Source organism: Melospiza melodia, chromosome 28 (assembly GCF_035770615.1).
Source record: "Melospiza melodia melodia isolate bMelMel2 chromosome 28, bMelMel2.pri, whole genome shotgun sequence".
Taxonomy (NCBI): Eukaryota; Metazoa; Chordata; class Aves; order Passeriformes; family Passerellidae; genus Melospiza; species Melospiza melodia.
The window spans coordinates 3,884,934-3,900,254 of NC_086221.1; the positions used below are offsets into that span (position 1 = coordinate 3,884,934).

Below are 15,321 nucleotides of genomic sequence, written 5' to 3' on the forward strand. Positions count from 1 at the left end.
GGGCAGGGGCAGGGGGGCATTGCAGGTGGGGCAGGGAGGGGGTTTGGCCCCAGAGTGTCCCTGGTGCTGGGGTGAGCTGGGACATTCCTGGCTTCATTTTTGGTGTTTCCTACAGTGGGGGAGGTCACAGTGGGTGACAGGACATGCTGGCTTTGGGGGGGACTCGAGGAGCCCCCCTGGAGACCCCCAGAACAGATGAGGTGCCCCCTCACTACTGGCATTTAAGGTACCACCAGTAACATTCAGAAGCCTTCAAAATGCAGAAACCCCTCACCCAAAAATTGCTCATTTGTGCCCCAACAGCCCAGCTGGAGCTGCTGGGAGGGTTCCCACAGGGAATTACTGGGTTCCACTGGGAATTACTGGGTTCCCACTGGGAATCTAATCCCATTGCTGGGATTAAAACTCCTTCCTAGGGGGAACAGGGTGACCCTCCCCAAGAAACAGCCTTAATTTGGGATTTTATTGTGCCAGGGCCTTATTTCCCCTCCAAGAGGGAGCAGACCGAGCTGTGATGCTCTGGGGGGGCTTTGGCCCTGCTCCCAGTAACACCCAGTACCAGCAGCTGTCCCAGCCCAGTCTTCCCAGTATGGACTGGGAGGGGAAGAGCCCAATTTCTGCCATTGCTGGTTGTGCTGGGCAGGGGGTGAGCGGCCAAATTTCAGCTGGGGAGGGGAGAATTGCCCCCAAAACTGCTGCCCTGGTGCTCCACAGCCCCACCCAGGGGCACACAGGAGGGGTGAGGAAAGCTCCATCAAACCCAATCCCTGAAGGTGCTGGGAGGGCTCAGGAAATTGAGGGAGCCATTTCCGAGCTGCCCTTGGGTTTGGGGGCCCCTCTTTTTCCTCCCCCTGGCCCCTCTCATTGGGGTGAGGGCAGTGCTGGATGCAGGGGGTACATAAAGGGGGTGAAGGAGACCCCACAGCCTGACCCATCCCTGGGATCTTCCCAGTATGGACTGGGAGAGGAAGAGCCCAATTTCTGCCATTGCTGGTTGTGCTGGGCAGGGGGTGAGCGACCAAATTTCAGCTGGGGAGGGGAGAATTTACCCCAAAAGTGCTGCCCTGGTGCTCCACAGCCCCACCCAGGGCTGGCAGGGGGCACACGCGGTGGTGGGGTGGGGAAAGCACCGGGAATTTCCTTCAAGCACAGTCCTGAAAATGCTGGGAGGGCTCAGGAAATTGGGGGAGCCGTTTCCGAGCTGCCCCCGGCTTTGGGGACCCCTCTTCTTCCTCCCCCCGGCCCCTCTCATTGGGGTGGGTGCAGGGGAAGCTCGGGGGGTGCAGAGAGGGGGTGAAGGTGACCCCGCCAGCCTGCCCCCCCTCCCTGGGGTGGGGGATTCACTCCGGGGGGATGAAGGCTCCGCGTCCGTGCCCTTGGGCATCATGTGGCCCAGCTCAGGAGGCTCCCGGCGCCCTCTTTGCTCTTCATCCTCAGCGGCACCAGCGGCGGCGCTTTGTACTCGTGCTGGGCGGGCTCGAAGGGGTGGGGGAGCCCCGGCGGGGGCAGCCCGGGCAGGGGGTACAGGCTGTTGATGCCCGGGGATGCGGGGATGCCCACGAAGCCATTGCTGGCAGCGGGGGGGTACGGGGACATGCAGGGCGGCGGGATGGGCTCGGGGGGCAGCAGCCCCGGGGGGCTCGCAGGGCTCGGCCACAGGTTGTTCTGCAGCTGGAATAACAACAACAACAACAAAAAGCCCGAAATGAGGGTGGGGACATCACACCCTGTTCAGTTTCCCCCCATTCTGCTTTAGATCCCAATGTTCCCCTTCAGGATAACTCTTATCCCACCGCTGTAGGGTTCCCCTCAGGGTGCAAAGGGAGCGATGCCTTTGCTCTGTTTTCTGCCCTTGGGGGGTTGAATCCTGCTCGAATTATTCCCCCCCCCCGAGAGAATCTGGCTTCAGGGAAGTGCATGAAGCTCAACTTTAAATTATTTTTTTGCTTTTTGATACTGAGGGGGAAAATGAAGCTTTGCAGAAAAGGGGGGGGCAGGAAGCACAGATGGATTGGTGAGAGACTAAAGGGGATCTTCGAGAGGAGCACCCCAAAACCTGTCCCAGAGGGGAATGGAGTGGAACATAAAGCAGCACGTGGCAAAATGTGATCCTCCCTCTTTTCCATCCTGGGCTGAACTTCTCCTAAGGATGGGGCAAAAGGGGCAGGAATGGGTGAAATGGGGGAGAAGGGGTAGGAATGGGTGATGTGGGGCAGGGAGGGAAGGAATGGGTGATGTGGGGGGAAGGGGAAGGAGTGGGTGATGTTGGAGTCAGGAATGGGTGGTGTAGGGTAGAAGGGGCAGGAGTGGGGATGTGGGGGGGCAGGAATGATGTGGGGCACCCCCAGGTGCTTTGGCGGGACCCCTCCCCTGGGAATGGGGGCTCACAGGGGCTGCAGCAGCTCCCGAGCCGTCTCTCTCTCACCTCCTGGATTTTCCCGTAGCGTTCCCGTTTCCGCCACTTGGCCCGGCGGTTCTGGAACCAAACCTGGGGATGGAGGAGGGGGCTGAGGTGCGGGCATGTGGGGACCCTTCCCCTGCTCCCTGCAGCTCCTGGGAAAGTCTGAGCTCCTCCCAGGGGCCGGGCACGGTGCCCCGGAGCCGGAGCCGAGCAAGGGAAGCTGCTCTGTGCTCTGTGCTCAGCGCTGGAGCTCTCTGACCAACACCGGGATTATCTTGTCCCGCACAAAAAATGATCCTTCCTGCTCCCCCTTCCCCTCCCTGCTGCTTCTGGGACTTGTTTATCCCAGATTTTGCTGCAGAGTGAGGCTTTTTGGGTGCTGATGTGCCATGTGCACGTCCCCTCTGTGCTGGGGTGGGGACAACTCCAGCAGCATCTCCCGGAGAGGAGGATGCTCACCGGGATACCTGGCTTGAGGCTCATGGCTATGGATGGTTTCATCTCAATCCACCCCAAATCTGGGTTTGGAGGCTCCTGGGGACACTTCCAGCGCACTTTTGGTGGGTTCCTGGGGACACTCCCCCTGCCTGTGCCTTGTCCCTGCTCCGGGGGATGGCAGCTCCCTGCTCATTCCTTACCCTCCTCCTCCATTCCCTCCCTGCTGGGAGCCCCCTCCAGCTGCCTGCTCCCACCTGGAGCCTCAAACGCCACGGGGACAGCAGAGCTGGGCAGGGAGGGTCGGTCTCACCCTGCCCCAGGTCCAGGATGTGCCACCCCAGCCCCAGTCCCACCCACGGGAGCTCCTGAGGTTCCTCTGCTGAGGAGCTGAGCTGGGAATGATGGATTCGTGGGGGGCATCACGATGAGGGCGTTCTGGGGGGGGAGGTGGTTGGCACTGACCTCCCAAATTTTGGCTCTTTCCACCCTTTGGGTCCAGGGGGAAAGTGCAAAGGGTTCTGAGACAACCAACACCCAACCACAGCAGAGGGTGCAGAGCCTGAGATATTCCATGTGGGATTTAGCATTTTCATGGGAAATCAGCTTCTATCTCAGCACCACCTTGCAGAGAGGAGAACCCCTCTCCTGGCAGCCCCATGCCCGTCCCTCTGTGCCCATGCCCGTCCCTCTGTGCCCATACCTGCACCCTGGCCTCGGTCAGGTCCGTGCGCAGTGCCAGCTGCTCCCGGGTGTACACATCAGGATAATGTGTCTTCTGGAAAACCTTCTCCAGCTCCTCCAGCTGGAACGTGCTGAACGTCGTCCTGTTCCTCCTCTTCTTGCTCTTGCTCTTGCCCAGGGGCTCGGGGAGCTCAGGGATGCCATAATCCCGGAGGCTGCCCAGGGGTGCTGCCAGCGGGCACCCCGAGTCCTCCGGGGCTTTTGGGGGGACCCTGCAGGCTGTGGGAATGGCCTGGAACCCACCTTTGCAGCCCTTCTCACCTGGGGGGGAGAGGCACAGTGCCAGGGGTGTTAACAGTGCCAAGGGAGCTCAGAACTGTCCGTGCCACAGCCCTGGCATCCCACTCCGTGCCATCCCATCCCAGGGAATGTCACAGTTGTGTCCCAGGAGGAAGGGCTCAGCATGGACACACAGCAGGGCAAAAATCCATCGCCGAGAAGGGCGAAAATCTGTGCCTGACAAGGGCAAAAATCTGTCCCTGACAAGGGCACAATCCCTCCCTGAGAAGCCAAAAATCCACCCCTGAGAACGGCAAAATCCATATCCGAGAAGGTCAAAAATCCATCCCTGAGAAGGGCAAAATCCACCCCTGAGAAGGGCAAAATCAGTCCCTGAGAAGGGCAAAAATCCACCCCTGAGAAGGGCAAAAATCCATCTCCAAGAAGAACAAAATGCACCCCTGAGAAGGGCAAAAATCCACACTCACTGAGAAGGGCAAAATTCGTCCCTGAGAAGGACACAAATCCATCCCTGAGAAGGGCACAAATCCACCTCTGAGAAGGGGCAAAAATCCATCCCTGAGAAGGGCAAAAATCCGACCCCGAGAAGGGCAAAATCTTTCCCTTAGAAGGCAAAAAATCACCCCTGAGAAGGGCAAAATCTACGCTCACTGAGAAGGGCAAAATCCGCCCTGAGAAGGGCAAAAACCCAATCCTGAGAAGGGCAAAATCCACCCTGAGAAGGAGCTGCGGGCAGGAAAAGCCTCTGGAGGGTGGGGAATCGTGGCTGGAGCAGTGGGTGCCCTTTGGGGTGCTCTGTGCCCCTGAGCCAGCCCTTCCCTGGAGCTGCAGCTCCCAGAAAACTCTTGGAGTGAAAAATCCCACCCTGCTTTTTCTGCTGAAGAAAACTCCTCTTCCTCACCCTCCTCTGGGACCAGAGCAAGAAATCTGGGGGGTCCCCCCTTCCCTTCGGTGCTGCTGCATCGCTGGGGCAGATAATGGAGTAGGATCAAGGAGGAAAATTCCTGCCACATGTTTGGGGGCCACCTCTGTACCCCAGGAGGGTCATTTGTCCCCACATGGGGACGCCCAGAGCTTGGCAGCTCCAAAATCTCTGGGTGCTGTTGGGACCCTGATGGGTTGAGACAAGGAAAGGAGAAGTGAGCAGGGGAATTAGCAGATGGGGAGGGGTGCCCTGGGGTCCCCCATCTGCTGAGGGGTCACCTAGGGAAAGGACAACCTAAAATTGCTGGGTTTGCCCTGATCCCACCCCAATCACCAGCTGCAGATTGGGGGTTCCTGCAAGTGAAGCTTTAGAGGGCCAGGAGGGGAAATGCCTCCTTTGGGATGGATCCTCCTCCCCACCACACTCCAAGAGAGCAGGGAAATGGGGTCCCCATCCCTGCAGAGCCACCTAAAGCAGCCCCAGCACGGCCTTTTCCAGCCTTTCACTTTGGATTTTTGGTTGTTTTCTAATTAAGGCAATTTGGGGGCTATGGAGCCGCCAAGCTCCCATCCAGCTGCTTTGAATTAATGAGGAATTGTAATTTGGGGGAGGTTTGGGGGGGGTGATTGCTCCTGGTCCCTCTCAGTCCCGACCTGTCTGGTCATGGACAAGGCAAAGGAATGAGGCTGAATTGCCATTTCCTCCCTGCTCTGGCCTCCAAAGGGCTCAGCCGCTGGCCTGGAGGGTTTTAATGATTCAAAACCAAATCTCACCAAAGAGCAGACCCAAATATAACCAAAACTAAGGAAAAACTGACCAAAATAAAATCCTGCTGCACAAAGCATGGAGTTTGGGGTTTTTTTCCCCTTTTTTCAAAGGCAACACGGCGCATTTCCAAATGACCCACGGGTTTTGGCTTTGGAGATAAATGAATAAATAGCCAGAAAGAAGGAAAAGGCAGGAAGGAGCGGGATACAGGCACGAAACTAAACAAACACAGCGGCACCGGGGCACAAAGGGAAGACACAGATATTTTTCAGATATTTTTCTCCCACTCCTTCCTAAACTGACACCCCCCCGAATGATTTGGCGGCGCTGGGGAAGGCGGCAGCTGGGGAACAGCTGCACAATTCCTGGGGTAATGGGGAGGGGAAGGAACTCCAAAGGAATCATTAGTGAAGGGATGGGGGCACGGAAAGGACTCCCAGGAACCGGAGGAAACACCCGTGGGTCGGCAGCATCCCCGTGCCGCGGCTGGAGCAGGTAAACGCTGCAGCGGGGCCCTCCCGGTGCTCCTGACGGCTTTTCCCGGCTTTTCGGGTTTTTTTCTACCTGTTCCCCGAGGCGGCTTTGCCGGGTCCCACCTGGTTCCCATCGCCCCCAGGCTCTGCCTTTTGCTTCTTCTATTAAAGCAGAACTGGGGGAACGAAATTAAAGCGAAAGTGGAACCCGGGGCAGCCCCCGACGGGCCGGGCTGGGAGAGCGCGAAGGAGCGGCGAGAGAAACCGGGAAGGGATTCGGTCCTGTCCGAGCCTGGAAACGGCCACGGAGCCCCGGCACAGCCGGGCCGAGGGGAACCGGGAGCTCTGGAGCTCCGGGGAGAGCCGGGGAACCGGGAGAGCCGCAACCCGGTACTGGGAACGAGAGCGGGGCTGCCCCGGAGAGGGGCACCGAGGGACCAGGAGCGCTGGGGCTCCGGACCGGGCACCGGGCACACCGGGCAGCGCTGCCAGCCCCGCAGCCCGGCCTCCCCCAGGTCCCGGAGCCCCGGGCCCGTCCGTGCTGCCGCCGCTCCTGCCCGGTGGGCTCCGGGAAGCGGAGTCGGCGGCCGGACGCGACTTTGCAGCCTCCTCCGGGAGCGCGGCCGTTCTCCATCCCCGGAACGGGGACCGGGCCGTTCTCCATCCCCGGAACGGGGACCCGCCGTTCTCCATGCCCGGGAACGGGGACCGGGCCGTTCTCCATCCCCGGGAACGGGGACCGGGCCGTTCTCCATCCCCGGGAACGGGGACCGGGCCGTTCTCCATCCCCGGAACGGGGACCGGGCCGTTCTCCATCCCCGGAACGGGGACCCGCCGTTCTCCATCCCCGGGAACGGGGACCGGGCCGTTCTCCATCCCCGGGAACGGGGACCGGGCCGTTCTCCATCCCCGGAACGGGGACCCGCCGTTCCCCACCCCGGGCCGGTCCCCGCCGTCGCGGCAGCGGGGCCGGGTCTCTCCTGTCGCTTTTCCTCCCCCTTCCCTCGTTGTTTCTGGAGAACGGGAACAGCCCGGACGCCACGGTCTCTGTCGCGACACAGCCCCACCGCCGACACTCGGCAGCACCGGCCCTTCCCCGCTCCGGCTCCCGTCGGGGGACGCCCTGCTTGTCCCCGACGGGGCCATATCGCGACATCGCCGCCTCGGAGCAGCGACAATGCAATGTCACCGCCTCAGCGCAATGACACCCTCGGGAGGGGTCAGGGCTGGGGTCCCGGCTGAACCGAGAGGGGGAAGAGAAGCAGAAGGGGCCGGGAGGGGTCGGCAGCCCCGGCCCCCCATCCACCCGCGGCTCCCCGGTACCTGCAGCCCCGGGCGGGTACAGCGGCTTCCCACGCACGGCCACGGCGGGGGGACCCGGGCTGGGCACCCCCGGGTACCGCGGGCAGCGGCCGGGCCGGGGGCTGAGCGGCGGCGGCCGCCGGTGGGGCCCCGGAGCGCCGAGCGCGAAGGCGGAGGGAGGCCGGGGGAGCCCCGGGGGAGCCCCGGGCCGGCGAGGCGGGGGGAAGGCCGGGCAGCCCGGCGCGTCCATGGCGCAGCTCGCAGGGCACGGGGACGCTCCGCGGGAGCGGATTTTGTGCGGGGCACCGGGGATGGGGGGGGCGATGGGGAGGGAGGGAGGGATCGCCCGCAGCCCCCCCAGCCCGCACACCCCCAGCCCCCAGCCGGTCACGTGCGGCCCCCCGGGCTCGGGGTTAACCCTCTAATCCCAAACCCTGCCCTGCCGGGGACGCTGTCCCGCGTGGGTCACATCCCCCGGGGCAGGGGCTGCGGGGCGAGCCGTGCCCTCCACCCCTGCTCTCCCAGCTCCACCACACACCCCGGGCTCTTCTGTGATCCCAAACTCCATCCCTCACTGCTGATAGCAGCAAGAAACACCAGGCGGGGGAGAAACTTCCATTTCCCTGATGCTCCCTGGGTTTATTTTCCCTTTCACAAACTCTACAGAGTCCCTTGGCAGCCTTTCCCTACCCAAAACCAAAGCCAGGCCTGGGTCAGGCTGGTTCAGGGGTGATGGTGACCCTGGGACAGGGGAGGCAGGGGTGATGGTGACCCCAGGATGTGTGAGCCAGGATCCCACAGTGTCCCTGGAGCTGGCCCTGCTGTGCCTGGTGGCTCCCAGCACCAAGGGGATCCCCCCTGTGTCCCTGCTGGTGTTTCCACCCCCAGAATTTGGATTCCCTCATCCCAGCTTGGGTCTGGCTTTGGCATCAGGCACTGGGGTGGATCAGAGCTTGGATTTCTTTATCTCCCCCTTTTCCTCTGCTCACCAGGACTGGAGGAGCAAAATGCAGAAAAGAGGGAGATAAAGTTCCAGGCTGGGGAATGATGATACAGCTTTGGGCGTGTTTGTCTGCAAAATGAGGGGAAGGATCTGGAATTCAAAGATTTGGAGACGGAACTAAATAAGGGGCCTGAAGAACTAAGTGGAAATCTGAGGGATGAAGTTTTGTCTCTTCATTTGATGTTTTTCAACACTTTCAGTTCATTCTTGGGCACCACTCCTTGCTCCAGGTGTATGAAAACACAACCTGCAGGTGTGAGAGGGGATGAGCTGCATGTGAGCAGCAAAAAGAGGTGGAGAGGAGCCCAGAGGATCCCAGATGTGTGATGTTTGATGTTAAATAGCAGAACAAGGGGATAACACTGACCATAAATAACATTAATGCTCTCATTGCTGCTGCCGGGGCAGGACTTTGTTACCCAGGCACGGTGAAAATCTGGAATCACGAGAAAATCTCATTTCAAAGAGTTTCTGCTGTAAATGTCACCTCTGTGTCTTGGCAGGGGTTGCTGTGTTGTTTGGTCACTGGGAAGCTGTTGTTGCTGCAGCAGTGGTGGGTTTGTGGTGTAAATCACAGCTGCATTTTCCAGCCCTGCTCAGGGAAACTGAATTTGTGAGAAATGCTGTGCTGTGATCCTGGACTCAAAATCATTCCTTCAGAATCCTGTGAGGGGCTGGCTCTGCACAGAGGGGTCTGAGCATGCAATGCCCCCTCTTTAAACATTATTAGATTTAAACCAGTATCCAAACAACATTTTTTATTTGCCACTGCTGGATAAAATTCCAAGTTTTTACAAATGAACGTAGTGGCCTTTCGAGGAGCTGCAGGAATAAATCAGTATAAACCCCTTGGGCTGCTTTAAAAGAGGATTTGGCTCCTTCCTAGCAGGGTGGGCACCCTTTTAATGCCCACAATTCTCCCTGGGCATCCCAAGCCTTCCCTGACACTTTCCCTTTGCAGCAGCTGGAGCTGCCAGGATTTTCCCTGTTCCACTGTCCACAGCTCACAGGGTGCTGTAAATTATGGCTAAATAGGCACTGGGAGGCCTCTGGCTCACACCAGGTCATTAAATATTATTAAACATAGCATAACTCCTGGAAAGGCTTATTAGTTTTTAAGGTTGCTCTCCCAGTTTTACTGCTGGCATTTAAAGGGATTTAATGGCAGAGGGATGAGTCTATCCATGTGTGATGCTCCAGGTTTAGGGGTTGCTGCTTTTCCAGGCTCCAGAGATTGCTGGGACCCTCCTGGGCAGGTGGAGAGGTCCTGGGCAGGTGGGATTTGGGGTGTTTGGAGCTGAAGGCAGCACGAGGTTTGTGAGATTTTAGGGGGTTTGTGTTGGTTCCTGGAGCTGCCGATGAATTTGGTTCTTCCAGTGGGCAGGATGAGGATCAGGACCCCCAGGATCTGCTTCTGAGCCTGCCACCAGCACCCTGCCCTGTTCTGCAGAGCCAGAGCAGGGTGCCTCGTTCTCCTGGGTTTGGGAATGTTCGGGATGGGAATGTTTGGGAATGCTTTGGGATCAGGGAAAGGCTGAGAAGTGCTGCCCCTTTGGTGCCAGCGTGGGACTGACTGCAGCAGGGAACTCCCCGTGCTGCTCCTGACGCTCTCTGGGGTTCATTTTCCATGGATCAGAGTTTATTTTTGGACAAAGAATGATCCCACCAACTTGAAAAGCTTCCAGGAGAAACTTTGCACAACGTCACAGAGTCCAACTCCATCTCCGTAAGGGGAAGAGCTGCTGGGTCGGCTCTTGCATGGAAATGACATTTTGTCAGTTTTAATTAACGACCTTTTGTGGCCCAGTTTTAATTAATGACCTCTTGTGGCCCAGTTTTAATGGGATCTTCCACCAAGTGATCCTCACCAGAGAGCCACCAAGAGAGGCAGGAGGACTCTGATGGGATCCTCTGTGGGGAAAAGCTGGTTTTGCTTTGTTTCCTGCTCGCTGGGAGGATTTTTCCCCTCCCTTTTTGCATCCCTTTTGCTTTCCCTCTGTCTCCAGCCATCCCTGAGTGCTCCTCTCCTCCCCTGGGAAGAGAAGAGCTCTGCAGGGCTCTGTGGTTTGGAGGAACATCCCTCCCTCCCCAGCCAAGGCTCCATAGCATTCCCTGGGAGTGCTGGGGGTGATGGAGCCATGCCCGGTGCTCCTGCTCCTTCCCCAAGGTCACATTTCCCTCCCAGCCTGAGGCTCAGCCAGGGGAGATGAGGACATCCAGGTCCAGCTTTTCCTCAAGGGCACTTGGGTTTTATTTATGGACTAAAGCCCATTCCTGGGAGGCTGTGGAGGAAAAGGTCTGGAAAGGAAGATTTCTGTCATATTCACATTGCTTCTAATCCTACTTGGGACTCTTTGAAAAGTTAAAAGGTTGTCTAGGGTGTTCAGGGCATCTGCAGCAATTATAATATTTAAATAATAATTTTTAAAAAAGGAATAATTGTATAAGGATATGAACCCTTTGGAGGGGCCTTGCAGCGTTTCCCAGGTTGCAGTTTTCCCAAGCTCAGCTCGGCTCAGCGTGGCCGTGTGTGACACAGGAGCTTCAGGCTGGTGGCAGAAGGGACAGTCTGGGGACAGCTGTCCAGAGGGTGATCAGGCACTGCAGGCCCCTCCCTGCTGCAGCATTCCTGGCTCTGCTGGGTGTTTCCTGGCCCAGCTTGGGGCTTGGAGGACGATCTCCAGCTCTGCTGCTTCTCTCAACCCCAGGCAAAACAAATCCCTGTTTCTTCTCAGCCTGGGGAAGCACCATGTGTGGGCAAAGGGATCTGGAACAGCAGCACAAAGGCCATTCCCTCTGTCCTTTAAGGGATGGGCATTTGGGGGATGCCCATGGGCTCCTTGCCTTGCCTGAGGAAAATGTGGGATTCAGCCAGGGCCACGCTCCTACTCCTCTGCTGTTGTCCCAAGGCTGGAGTGCTCCAGGAGCTTCTCCTGCTCCCCAGGGGGATCCATCCCCAGGGAGATCCATCCCCAAGAGATCCATCCCCAGGGAGATCCATATCTAAGAGGATCCATCCCCAGGGGGATCCATCTCTGCAGGGAGATCCTTATGTGAGGGGATCCATCCCCAGGGAGAATCCATCCTCAAAGGGATCCATCCCCAAGAGATCCATCCCCAGGGAGATCCATATCTAAGAGGATCCATCCCCAAGAGATCCATCCCCAGGGAGATCCATATCTAAGAGGATCCATCCCCAGGGGGATCCATCCCCAGGGGGATGCACCTCTTGAGGTTCCAGTGAGATCCCTGCTTTGTCTGGGCAGATCTCAGCCCCTCTCTGTTCTGGGGACAACAATCCTGTGTCCCTCTCTGTCCCAGGACATCCATCCCTGCCCCTCTCTGTCCCAGGACACCCCTCCTGGGGCACTAAAAGGAATCTCTGCCCTTCCTTAGGTTTGTTTTTCCCTAACCCTCTGTCCTTGTCCATCTGCACGTCCCTCTCACCTCCCAAATATCCCCAACCCTTCTGATCCTGGTGTCCAGCTCGCTGCAGAGCTTCAGCCCAAGCCACCGTTGGGTTTTGTCAGGAATGTTCATGTTGGTGGCAGGAAAAATTGCTGAATTCCCCGGGGAAACAATAAAATAATTTTGATATGTATTTTATATCGAGAGAAATAAAATCCCTTGCTGGTCACAAGGCTGTTTTGGGTGAGGGAGTGGGAACTGGGGCTGGAAACCCCTCAGGATCCCAGATCCAGGCTGGATTTGTTGTTTTCTGAGGCTGACGATGCAGGGAACGATCCTGACTCCAAAAAAAGCCAAAGTACAAACACAAATATCCACCCATGAGGAATCACCATGCCCCTGGGTCACACACATGTTTTACAGGCATGTGAATAGGTTTGGAGATGTAATTTAGATATAAATTAAATATTTGTATTGTATTATAAAATACCTTAATTCAATATATTAATATTAGCTATAAAGACGATATATATAGATTTATAAAAATATATAATATTTACATTATATACATAATATAAATAGTAGAGTATATATATAATAGTTATAAATTATATTATATAGTATATAGTATAATTTATAAATATTATACTATAAATATAATATAACATATAATATATAACATATAACATATAATATATAATATATAATGAATAATGTATAATATATAATATATAATATATAATATATTATATATTATATATTATATATTATATATATATATAATATATAATATATAATATATAATATATAATATATAATATATAATATATATTATATAATATATAATATATAATATATAATATGTAATATATATTATATAATATATAATATATTATATGTAATATGTAATATATAATATGTAGTATGTAATATGTAATATAGAATTAATATATAATATACAATGTATAAATTGTATACTATACATAAAAATAGCATATATTTGATATAAATCAATGTAGATATTATTATACATACCATATATATATTATAATTATTATAAATACGGCTCTATATTGAATTAATAAAATATTAATTATGCAATATTTTTATTTTGTATATTTTTAATATTTTTCTATCCCAGGAAATATTTAAGGCCAGGCTGGACCAGGCTTGGGGCAACATGGGATGTGTAGAGAGAGATGAGCTTAAAACCATTCCATGCTTCTGTAATTCTGTAATTCCATATTAATACATGCATATTTACATAGAATAATATTTAAATATTAATTCATATTTATATAAATATACGTATTTATAGCTACTCTGATATATTCCCTAGGAACTTAATCCTATGCAAATACAATTATTTTGCCCCAAACCAGTGTATTTCCATGTTAGTATATGTTCTCAGCACAGGGACACTAAAATCACGGAATTTTGTGTCTGTATGACAGGAAGATGAGGATGAGCATGTGGAAATCACATGCAAGTTACTGCATAAATCCCTAAATTTGTATAAATACATGGAAATTGTGGACTTTGTATGTACAAAGCGTGTGGCTGCAGCAAGAAGGGGATAACATATGGACACAGCACTGGAAAGGAGGGAAATTTCCCAGGAAAACAGCGAATTTCGTAATAATTCAGTTTTTAACAATTTTCCTTCATTTTTTTTTTGCCTTGTTGACACCTCGGTGCTCCTGTTTTTGCCCCGGTGCTGGCTCTGGAGCAGCGTTCGGTGTCAAACCATGCCGTGAATTAAAGATTGAACAACGATCGAGGGAGCGAATCCCGTGAAAACAAACGGGATTCACCCGACGGGAGCGCCGAGCTCGGCGCTTTCGTTTTCTGCTGCATTTCGAGGGGTTTTCCTTCCATTTTCAAGGACTTTTCCTTTGCATTTCAAGGAAAAAGATTCGGAGGAAATAAAAACAAAGGAAAATAAAAAATTAACATTATTTTAGCCCGATTCAAACCAGTATAAAAACAAAATTTTTTTTTGCCGCTGCTGGATAAAATTCTAAGTTTTTATAAATTAAAGTGGTGGCCTTTCGAGGAGCTGCAGGAATAAATCTGTTTAAAGCCCTTGGGCTGCTTTAAAAGAGGATCCGGCTCCCTCCTTGCAGTCAGAAAATTCCACCCCTGGGTAATTTGGGCCCATAAACTCAATTTTACACCGGGAGGCAGAGGGGGCTCCGTGGGTCCCTTCTCCCGATGCTGCGCTGGATTTTTGCTTTAATAAGGAAAGATTTGTCCTTCATCCCGGTGGGGAATTTCCAGGCTGCTTTGGGAAGTGCTTCAGGATGGCAAGTTCAGCCTTGTTTTCCTTCCAGCTGCTCCAAAAATATTTATTATATTAAAAATAAAGGTGGAAGTGAAGCCTGGAAGCGGCAGCGAGCCGAGCCGGCAGTGGGTGGGATTCAGGAGAGATGCTGGGCTGGGAGTTTATGTTTATTAATGTTTATGCCATTTAATCCCAATAAAAGCTGTGGAACTGGGAGCAAAATTGTTCTTTTGACTCCTAAAAACCTGATAGTGCTTGGAAAATGAGGAAAGCAGCTAGGGATTAAAGGGAATTTATTCCATCTTTGATTGAAGGGAGTTTATTGCAAAATTGCTTTGCTGGGAAGGGGTAGGATTTGAATCCTTTTGAGTTTTTAATTTGAACCTGTTAAGAGTTGTAAGTCTCAAGTATTGGTGTTAAATTAAGTGGGATCACTTTGGATTTAAGATCTACAGAACCAGGAGCAGGATCCAGTCCCTGGATTAACACGGCAGCTGGAGAAATGGGTGTAAATCAGAGTAATTTAGGAGTTATGTGGATTTATGCCTCCTATGGGATGTACAACAGCCTAGTTTGGAGGCATTAATTCCTAAAGAGTGGGGGGAATTTATTCCCTGAGGGAAATATAAATTCCCTGTGGGGCATAAATTAATTTATTCCCATCATTAGTGCAGGGCTGAGCCTCTTGCTCTGGGCTCCATTATTCCGAGTTTCCATGCGATTACCCCTGGGCAGAGTTTATCTGGAAAACGGCTGGAAAATGCTGGAAATAGGGGGAAAATTCAAAAGGGAGGTGATGATTTGGGAGGGCTGGGGGAAATTTAGCTCCTGGCTGTGCAGTGCAAAAGGACTGAAAGAGCCCTGTGATCCGGGGATAAATCGGAGCCGTTCCCAAAATCGGCTTTGTGGGAGCAAACACGTCCAGCTCCAGCTTCCCCTGCTCCTTGGGATCTGTGGATCTGGGGGTTCAGCACCCCCTGATTCCCACCCAGGACCCTCAGGGTGCCTGGGGATGTTCCAGGAGGGTTTTTCCCCCAACCCCAAGGGTTCATTTCCATCCCGTGCTGTGCTGGGGATGCCGAATCGCTCCAGTGAGGGCCCCGCTCCCAACCCAGCTGCCACCAAGGAAAACCCCAATTCCCCCTGAGATCTGCAAGCAGAGCTGGACAAAGCCCTTCCCCTCCCCGAGGGATTGATGGATTTATTCGTCCCATTCCCTAATGAGCCACTTCCAGATCCCAGTAAATTATACGCACCGGGACGGGCGAAATCTTGCTCCATAAATCAGATCTGAGGCTGCCAAGCTCTGCCTGCATCATTATCCCGGCAAGGTTCGAA

General features: G+C 53.8%; 1 protein-coding gene across 1 annotated transcript; it reads right to left on the bottom strand.

The window, feature by feature from the left end:
- Window positions 1-1,377: 1,377 nt before the first annotated feature.
- ALX3 (ALX homeobox 3) lies at window positions 1,378-7,538 on the bottom strand. Its single transcript, XM_063178196.1, has 4 exons — window positions 7,310-7,538; window positions 3,540-3,841; window positions 2,426-2,488; window positions 1,378-1,671 (listed from the first exon to the last, which is right to left on the bottom strand). The coding sequence occupies exons 1-4, from the start codon at window positions 7,536-7,538 to the stop codon at window positions 1,384-1,386; spliced, it is 882 nt and encodes a 293-aa protein (XP_063034266.1). The 3' UTR covers window positions 1,378-1,383.
- Between the last annotated feature and the right edge of the window lie 7,783 nt (window positions 7,539-15,321).

Coding starts and splice junctions, on each gene's coding strand:
- ALX3 (XM_063178196.1), bottom strand. CDS start 7,538: ATGGACGCGCCGGGCTGCCCGGCCTTCCCCCCGCCTCGCCGGCCCGGG. Junction 2,489..3,539: donor TGACCGAGGCCAGGGTGCAG/GTATGGGCACAG, acceptor CTCCATCCCCAG/GTTTGGTTCCAGAACCGCCG. Junction 1,672..2,425: donor GCTACGGGAAAATCCAGGAG/GTGAGAGAGAGA, acceptor TTGTTATTCCAG/CTGCAGAACAACCTGTGGCC.